The sequence below is a fragment of the Coregonus lavaretus genome, assembly GCF_964263955.1.
Source record: "Coregonus lavaretus genome assembly, chromosome: 23".
Taxonomy (NCBI): domain Eukaryota; kingdom Metazoa; phylum Chordata; class Actinopteri; order Salmoniformes; family Salmonidae; genus Coregonus; species Coregonus lavaretus.
This window is the reverse complement of record NC_140010.1, coordinates 12,534,173-12,544,169: the sequence shown is the minus strand read 5'-3', so window position 1 is coordinate 12,544,169 and position 9,997 is coordinate 12,534,173. Positions and strand designations below refer to the sequence as shown.

Here is a 9,997-nt window from a genome sequence, read left to right as displayed (position 1 = left end):
TAGAACCCGTACAGCAGGTAATCTAGAACTAATACAGCAGGTTGTCTAGAACCCATAGACCAGGTAGTCCAGAACCCATACAGTAGGCAGTTTTCTAGAACCCATACAGCAGGTAATCTAGAACTAATACAGCAGGTAGTCTAGAACCCATAGAGCAGGTAGTCCAGAACCCATACAGTAGGCAGTTTTCTAGAACCCTTACACAGGTAGTCTAGAACCCATACAGAAGGCAGTCTAGAACCTGTTAAATCTCTGTGGCAATGGACAATAAAGTATTCGTCTTCATCATCTTCCTCTTTAGCCATGAGAACCTGCTTCTGCTGCAGGAGACCAGAGCTGTGCGGGAAGCGTTGCGTGAGTACCAAAAGGCAGGAGGGGGAACCATCAGAGAAAGCACTACCCAGGGTATTGCCCAGCCTCAAACAGCTGTCCAAGGATACAGGTCTACATGTCATAGGAGGGGCGGGGGACTATGTGGATGCCACCCACTCTGAGGACATCAGGAAGATGACAGTGGAGAAGGTCGGGAAGGTTTATTACATTTTTTACATTTTAGTCTTTTAGCAGACGCTCTTATCCAGAGCGACTTACAGGAGCAATTAGGGTTAAGTGCCTTGCTCAAGGGCACATCGACAGATTTTTCACCTAGTCGGCTCGGGGACTAGAACCAGCGACCTTTCGGTTAATGGCACTACGCTCTTAACCACTAAGCTACCTGGTGGTGTCGTGTAGTTTGTGTCTGATGTGTACTGGCCTATTTGTAGGAGCCACTGTCTCAGTAAGAATCTTCCAAGTGGCTTTGGTCAGCTGTCTCCCACCTGAAGGAGTTATGGCCAGTTTGTGTCCATTGTCTTGTTTCTCTAACTTCATAGCACGTGAAGCTAGCTTGCAGAGCAGCTAGCTAAAAGCTAGGCTAGGTTCAAGATACCACTGTACCTAGCGACCTCCATCTAATAATTATCATTTCACGAATTTAAGGACCAGACATTGAGATCGCTTTAGAATATTTATTGCGGGAATGTAATGGATTCAGGAGGGGAATTGGGAATGGGCCGGATGAAGCTGAAGGCTGCAGATGAAGGATCCGGGGGGTGGACTCTAGAGTTTGGCTTGGAGTCTCAGGTAGACATCATCGTCAGGCCTGTGGGAGTTAGGCTGCTTCCAGGAGATCCTTGGAAGAACCTAAGAGATACTAGATAGAAGGGGGGATGCAAAACTTGATAAGGTTAGTAATGCACAGTGTCGTGCAACGCAACATGCACTGCAGAAGACAGAGGAGGAATATTAGTTTGTTCAGATTTAAGTATGGTGGCAGTGGTGATTAAGGAGAGTGAGGACAGGTGTCGAGGCTGATTAGCAATGAGTTGCAACTAATGCTGTTGAGGAGCTGTGTTCACGGCAACTAGTTAAAGTGTTGCAAAAGGCATGGAAACTGATTGGCAGTTAGTAGCAGCAGGTGCTTGTTAAGTTAGTAGGGAGCTGCATTCAAGGCAAATACAGTAGTTAAAATGTTGCATTCAAGTCTGGTCCTCTCTCCATCAAAAAGAAACAACATTACCATTACAATAAACATAAACGGGAGGCAGTCATATAATTGGCTTACCAGCCAATGTGTATTACTTAACATTACTATTAAAATAGTACTCACTTATAGGAATGGGTCATTGTTTACAAGCTGCTAGCTATCCCATAAAGCCAAAACCGAAAACCACATATTTTATCAACGGATTCTAGCTGGACTGAAGACAATGCAAAGTTTTGAAAAATTCAAACTTTGTTCAAGGGGGCGTTACGATTCCACTGCGTTGTGGACAACCCCATTGAAATGAATGACATCTGGCGCAATGTAACTGAGTGCCTATGGTTAATGTGAACGAGGCATGACACAGACAACAGCGTTAGCGAGGTGCTCCAGGGGGCGGACGGGACCGAGGTCGGCTGCAGCTGGCCAGTCATGGACAGTGAGAAGAAGTTGCTGCAGGCCACTGCACACGCTCAGACCAAGCTGGGCTGCCCAGTCATCATCCACCTGGGATGGAACCCTGGAGCCCCGCTGAAATAGTCTACCTCCTGCAGGAGGCTGGAGGTGACATCAGCAAGACCGTCATGTCACACCTGGACAGGTGAGGGTTCTCAGGACCCAGACTGGACTGGATATGGAGTGGTGACAGGACTACGGCTAAGAGTTTTTCCTGGTCAGTCACATAGTCTGGAAAAACTCTGGGCCCTACATGGGTTTATAATATAGTATAAACAATTATACTTATAAAGCAAGCTTCTATATAGCTGTTATGTTCAGCAAGGTAATAATGCTTATTGTGGAGCATTTGAATCTGCTGATGACTCAAAGGTACAGTAGCTTCAGTGATGAGTGACTGTAAATTATTTATATTGGTTTTTTTCTAACACAGGACCATATTTGACAATGGAGAGCTGCTGGAGTTTGCTAAAATGGGGAATAACCTGGAGTACGACCTGTATGGAACAGAGATGCTGAACTATGCCTATAACCTGGAGATGGACATGCCCAGTGACAGCCAGAGTCAAAGTGTGAGTACTCTTTATGTTGCTACCAAACTACCTACAGATTTAGGATCTTAATTTGACCCTGATTCCCACAGCATGAACATAATCCTGCAACAACAGGAAATGTGAATTATAATTAATTGACATATTTGTAGGCATTGGAAAATCAAGTCTGAACATTTAAAGTTGAAATTACAAACTTTAGAAGCCTTTTAAAACCTCAAATACACTGCAAGTTTGCATTTGCTGCAACAAAAGGGTGATCAAATGAAGATCCTACATATGTACTAGACAACCACAGCTAAACAAAGTCCATGTGGTTGTCTCTATATAATTCACGATACTTTACTAAATGTAAACAGCAAAATAACACCCATAGATCTGTTTTGATGTGTGTGTATGTGCGTGGGTGCGAGTGTGTACCTCCCTCTCTCCAGCTTGGCGTTCCTGGTCCAGGAGGGTTATGAGGACAACATTGTCATCGCCCATGACATCCACACCAAGAACCGTCTCACCAAGTACGGAGGCCAGGGCTACTTACACATCCTGAAGAACATTGTGGCCAAGATGCTGAGCAGAGGGATCAACCAGACCCAGGTGGACAAGATCGTCATAGACAACTCTAAACGCTGGCTCACATTCAAATGAAGGATCCGAATCAGATTACCCAGAACAGAGGAAGGCTGCTCCTTGGCCTTTAGCTTTGCATCAGCTATTGAACACAGTAAAAAAAAAATGTTTTATACATTTTATATTACTTGCAGATCACCAAACATAATTGATGTCAGAGGTTGACACTTTTTATTCTTGCTACTTCGCTGTGATGTACTGAATTGAAATGTATTATGGAGAAGTAAATAAGGGAAAAAACTTGAATTGTTGAACACTAACAATATTCTGACAGCTGAGTGAGGAAGTTATTCAATTTATTTCACATAAGAGCCATGAGTGAATCAAAGCTTCAATTAATGTTTGTAATTAATCATTAATACCATAAGCAAATTAACAAAACCATCCTGCTAGGCAGAGTGCTCCTCAATAGCTATAGCCTTGGTCGCACAAAAGGCCACATTTCCTTCAAAAATTCTCAGTTTGAAAATACTAAATGTAAATGCGGCGCCAACACAAAAGCCCAATGTAATTCAACAAGGTAAAGCAACAATTTCTGCCCAATCAAACTCAACGACATGGTCTGCACATGGTGCTTTACTTGTAAATATGGTGCTGATTAGTTGTATTGAAAGCAGTAGCAGCTTTGTCAGTAGTAATGACATTTCACAAACAGTCTTTGTGAAAAGTAGTAGCATTACTAAAAAATATATTTCCTATTTGATATTTTTTAATTGCTAATAGATATTAGGGTACCAAAAGAGCACTGAAAGAGCTAACTCTTTCAAGGTTTTCTTAATCAGTATACTGTGCACTCAAAGCTTGTTAGAAGAGTTGTTGTGAGGTCACACGGTGGGGTGGCTATGGGAGGGAGCTGGTTGGCTGGTGGGTCGTCCTGAAGGACATGGTCTCTCCTGGGAACAGGTGGCATCACAGTGACTTCACCACATGAGCAATGACATCACAGCAGACAATACATAACTATTATGTCACTTCAGGACAGTGTGTGATAGGATGAAAAAGTTAGGAAGTGCAGGTACAGTAGGAAAGTCTTGTGTTCTGATACATCACCAAATGGAACATAGTGGCAGCCTACCATTCAGATGAAAAATGTGACCAAGGAAAACATTTTTACCATTTTCAAAGCTCTGTTTAAATTAGAATTGACCTGTTGATTATTTATTTTTTGAAGAACAGGAATACTGTGCAGAAATCATTTTCTCTGATGGCATGTTTTTCTTCCAGATAATATAGATTTTCCATATCAAATACCGGCTGTAGGCCTAATCAGTCTTAGTCAAGCACTGAGCACTTAATTAATTTTTCCAGGAAAATCTTGAATTTGACTTTACATTTACATTTTAGTCATTTAGCAGATGCTCTTATCCAGAGCGACTTACAGTTAGTGCATACTTTATTTTCCTTCATTTTTGTTTTTTTCATACCCCCGTGGGAATCGAACCCACAACCCTGGCGTTGCAAGCGCCACGCTCTACCAACTGAGCTACACGGGGCTTTATAAGACATTTATAGACATTATGATCATGATAGCTCTTTTACACTCATGCAGTAGTCTGATAAAACAGTAGTAATGGTTAGAAAAACACTGCAGTAACCCACGGTAAAGTAAGAAGATGCAGACAGAAACACACCAATCATGACTTCCTACAGTACACTTTTAATCACCTCTATGAGTTGCCTATTTTTTCCTATTCCATGGACTCTAACATGAACTGAGATGCATTACAAGACCAATTGAAACATTCATTAATTGACCCAATGGCAAAAGCAATGAACAGCAATGAAGCATTAATACCATTCCTGTTTAACCTGTTGTACATAATATGGGTTTATACACATGCAACTTTCACTCATCTCCTTCCATGTTTCCAAGTTCATCTTTGGACATTGCATAATTTGGGGTTTTACGCACGAAAGGAAATATATATTTACGCATGTTAATGTTCACTTCTGCGTCAAGATCCCCCAGTCTCTCTGTAACCACTTCTTAACGACAGCGGTGTAACCAATCCAAAGGAGAGAATAATAGCAGATGAAGACGCAGTGAACAGCCTAGTGTAGAATATATGGTGTTCTGTTAATCGGCATAGACAATGAAGCCGGAGAAGGTGCTGTACTTGTTGTTGTTGCCCCCGTGCGCCTTGCCCCCGTCCAGCTTGATGTAGATCTCATCGCCGGGCTCGAGATGCAGGACAACACTGTTGCTGGCATAATCGTAGTTCTGGTCGGCGTCTTGGGCGATAGCGCTCGCGCGCACCTGGAGAACAATATTATTAGTCACCAATCTTTCTGATACCACGTTTTTATTTATGTTTTTATCAATGTGGTATTATTTAGTCATGTTAGTGAATTGGAGTTTCAGTAATGAAAGGGGCGCAGGGCTGGAACTTCAGCACCACTGACAGCGCCGCTTTAATGAAAGTGGAGTACGTGGGTAAAACGCAGTTTACGTGTGCTAAAATTGTAGCCTAAACTGTTTTCTAATGTTTTGAATCTTAATAAAAAATTACAAATTATAGATGAGAAAGAAGTGCTATGTTTCAGTTTCATTTGATTGCACAAGTCAGTATATGGCTCACCTGGTTGTTTTTACAAAGATCAGCCCACATACTGGTGCCATCCCCGCCTCGCATCAGCACATGGTAAACGAAGAAGTAGATGCCCGGTATCGAGCAGGTGAATTTCCCGGTCGTGGGGTCGTAGTGGTTGCCAAGGTTGGTGACTACGTCGTCAAATTTCAGCACTTCGTAGCCCTCATGCTGTTTTTTCAGCCCGGCATAGAAAGCTATCTTTGGAACGGTGTTGTATGTGGCTGCGCTTATGGCACCTGTGGCTCCGTTATCTCCGGGCGTTCCGGGTAGTCCTGGCGGACCAGGCTCTCCTCTCTCCCCAGGCGGGCCGACAGGTCCGGGTGGTCCTGGCTCTCCAAGAGGACCCCTAGGGCCAATTCTTCCCGTGCGTCCGGGCTCCCCTTTAGGACCTTGGATTAAGGTTGGTAGAGACTGGACCAAGCGGCTGTCTCTGATAGTATTGGCTTTGTCCGTGGCCGTGGACTTGGTCCCGTGGGGATCACACACCATCTGACAGGATCCGAGCATTTCGTAGCGCGCGGATGTCCCGGCTGAGTTGACCAGCACCGGAATCAGGATAACCAACACTAGCACCATGACTACTCCACAAACACCTGTTACGATCATCCGCGTCCTTCCGGCCAACCTCCGAAGTGGACGGTCTTCCAGTCTGCTTCTGGACGAAATCTTGCCGGATGAGAGGGGTTCTTGTTGCCGGTGCACTTTAACGATCAGAAAATAAGAAAACAACGAATAAATTTGTGTGCGTAATCTATACAAGGCGGGCTATTGAAATGTTGTCCCGTGTCCTGGTCTTGAAGTGGTATTGATTAATTCAACTTTTACGCGCCACAAAGTCCATTCTTTTTTCCCCTCTCCGCGCTGGTATGGCTCAATAACATCACATTGTATTAAAATAACACTCGCAATAGTTTATAGATTTAGCATCCACTTGCTGCCTACGCTTTGCGCCAATTGGGATAAAGCATACATACAAGTTTACCTACCACCATGCTACGATGTCCTCGAGATGGTCACAGCGATTACCTGTGCGTGAGTGTTTGGAGAGGGGAGGGGAGGAGGCTAGCTCTGATATCAGATGGATGTTGAGGGAAAGGTACTCCAATTCATCTATTATGTAATCTCCTCCATCAACGGAGAGAGAGAGAGAGAGAGAGAGAGAGAGAGAGAGAGAGAGAGAGAGAGAGAGAGAGAGAGAGAGAGAGAGAGAGAGAGAGAGAGAGAGAGAGAGAGAGAGAGAGAGAGAGAGAGAGAGAGAGAGAGAGATATTTTTGCAATCTCATATTTGAATGTCCACTAACAGAGGCATGTTGTTTGTAGAATGGCCTTTCTGTATGGCCACAGAGGACATAGGCTGTACGCTTAGTATCTGGTCACACCTCAGCTCCCCCTGTGTCCAATTAATCATTCTGGAGGAAATCAATAAAGTCAAAGAGACGGAGGGCATTGGGTTGGGGGTGGGCGTAGATGATGTGTCCCCATACACATTGAAAGGTGAAATGAAGGGATACCTCTGAATGATAACGCAACCAACTGAGAGACATTTCATTTATTGAGGTTGTTCAGATGTCAGATTCAGTATTGGGATGAGACGTTAAACCGATGTTCTATCTCACCGTGGTAATTAAAGATCCCATGGCATGGATGTGAGGCAACTTTAGAACCACAAAAGGTGGGTTGGAGTGTTGTTTGACTGATGAAGATCTAATTGGTGCAGTCGGGGAGGGACGATGATAGGATGTTGCCATGGGTTACCATGGGTCTTGTGGCTGCGGAGAGGCAGAGGAAAGACAGATTTGGAGAAGAACGGCATTGCAACAACAATGCAGTTAGGGTGATATTGATTTTGTAACTTTTCAAATACTCAAGGTAGTCGAATATAGGCAACTTTTTTATTTGATATTCAAATAGAGGTCTCATAAAAAATATATATATATATTTGAAAGTATTTTGAACACCTCTCAGAAAACCAAATCATATTTGAATAAATGCAAGTTATTTGAAGAAAAAAAAAAAATTTACTTGATGGCTGCCAAATATTTAATGAAGAATCAAAAACTTCAACAGTTAGTTGAATTAGTCTAAATACTGTATATTATTATAAGCACATGGTTTGGAGGGCTCTTAGATATTAATCTTAACATAGCCTTTATCCTAGAATTAAATACATGAGGGACATGGAATCACCTCAACATCAGAGTAGACCACTTTTGCAGCTTCAAAATGACAAACAAATATATGTTCATAATGAGTGAGACAAGGTAATCCAGTAACACTTGACATCCAGTTCTTATGCATGTGTAGTAACTTGGTGATTATTGCAATAGCAACATTGTTGTTACATAGGACTTTAGAAATTGTTTTATGATTGCATAATAATGGAGTTATTACATAAGTGGAATAAAGAACAGTCACTATTCCTTTTGTGTACAGTAGTTACAAAAACTCACAGCTAATTTCTATGCAATTAAAATGCAATTACCGAAGTATTATGTAACAACATGCTAATAAAATCTTGTTCCAAAAGTAATTACAGTTTGATTACACATGCACAATAACAATTTAATGTTAAGTGTTACTGAGAATGCTAATGGTAACAAAATATGGCTGTTAAGTGTCGAAAGGAAACAAAATATCCCAAAACTGCATTCTTGAATCAACTACAGCTAAGGCAGGTTGAAAATCATGTTAGTTTGTATTCTCAGTCAACTATCCCTTTAAAGATGGCATAGTGTGTGTTTGAAACAAGAACACTTACCCTCAGATACCTCCTCCCTCTGCAGTATTTTCAGGCATCATACAATTAATTTAAGCTTTCAACCTTTTCAGTGGCATGTTGAAAGAGTCATACAGTAGTTGAGTGTTACAACTTATTTATACTTATCTGGACAAAATATCATAGGTTAATTGGTTTGACTTGAGTATGTACACCTGGGGCAATGGACATTCAGGAGAATGGCCATTTAGATAATGTTCAGATATAAAATTATTGTGTAGATCAAATATAACTGTCAGGGAGATTGGAATAGTATAGGAGATTGTGTGTTCTCTATTCATTATATTTCTGTCTTCAACATGCAGTTCCAGATACAGCCCTGCCATTAGTTAAAAGCAGCCAATCAAATCGTTTCAGAAAACTAATCACTTCCTGAGATCTGTATTCAAATATTTAAAAAAAGTAGTTGCTTTCTGAGATCTGTATTCAAATAGTATTGAAAAGTAGTCACTTTCTGAGATCTGTATTCAAATAGTTTTGAAAAGTAGTCACTTTCTGAGATCTATATTCAAATCGTTTTAAAAAGTAGTACTTTTTTGGGATCTGTATTCAAATAGTTTTAAAAAGTAGTACTTTTTTGGGATCTGTATTCAAATAGTAATCTCCAAAGTAACTATTTGTTCCACCGGAAAAATAGTTACTTTCCAAAAAGCATAGTTAATACTATAGTTATCCCAGGTCTGCATTACAGTACATCACAGTGACATTACAGTGATATAGTAGCCTACTATAGTCTAATTTAAACTCATGATCTTTTAGTCACACTGAGTCACAGAAGGCCCATGCCAGCACGGGGGGAAGAGGCCAGCCTGCAACAAGTGTTCACTGACTCAGCCTCTATATGTGGGTGTGTGGGTGTGTGTGCACATGCTCACGTGTGTGTGTTCATGTGCATCTATATGCAAGAATGTATATGTGTCTAAGGGTATCCAACCCAGAATGTTGTTCAGTTCATAAGAACTCCTTTGCTGTAGACTATTAAAATATTCAGTGTGTAAGATATAAAAACAAGGCTTAACGCTGAGCTTTGACAGGTTGTTTGGAGACTTCAGACTTTGCAATTTGCAGTTCATTTACAATCAGCCTGGGACAGTGGTGGGGGAGGTCTCCTTCAAAGGATGAATGAATAAAACATCAAGCCAATTGACCAAGATCGAGACCTTTTTAGTATTCTAATGAGATATGAGGTGCGCTGTCAGTTCACCTAAACTTCTCTTTGTCAGTTAGTGAGAGAGTTCCATGAAATATGAATGACAGGTGGATAACCTGCCTAGAGTGGCAAAATAGTATTCAATGCTGCCTGAATCAATACAACTCTATATGCCTATAAAAATTATCAAGTGGATAACATTGGAGTCTAAATAATTTCGTAATTACTATTCTACATGTTTGGATAGCAAAATATACAATCGTATACAATATATTCTTCAAGTAAGGGGCCATTAAGAATCTCATGCCAATGACACAAATGTCT

The 9,997-nt window shown here is 41.4% G+C and overlaps 1 protein-coding gene and 1 pseudogene across 2 annotated transcripts; one reads left to right on the top strand and one right to left on the bottom strand.

The window, feature by feature from the left end:
* The first annotated feature begins 260 nt into the window (after positions 1–260).
* On the top strand, positions 261–3,174 carry LOC311098877 (N-acetyltaurine hydrolase-like; annotated as a pseudogene). The gene is made up of 4 exons: positions 261–536; positions 1,897–2,123; positions 2,412–2,550; positions 2,964–3,174. The product of its transcript is annotated as an N-acetyltaurine hydrolase-like (transcript).
* Positions 3,175–5,233: 2,059 nt separating this feature from the next.
* On the bottom strand, positions 5,234–6,353 carry LOC311150813 (complement C1q-like protein 3; the record flags this gene model as incomplete). The annotated part of the gene is made up of 2 exons (XM_084188348.1): positions 5,234–5,413; positions 5,736–6,353. 2 exons carry the CDS (start codon positions 6,351–6,353, stop codon positions 5,234–5,236), a joined length of 798 nt encoding a protein of 265 aa, XP_084044474.1.
* Positions 6,354–9,997: the final 3,644 nt, after the last annotated feature.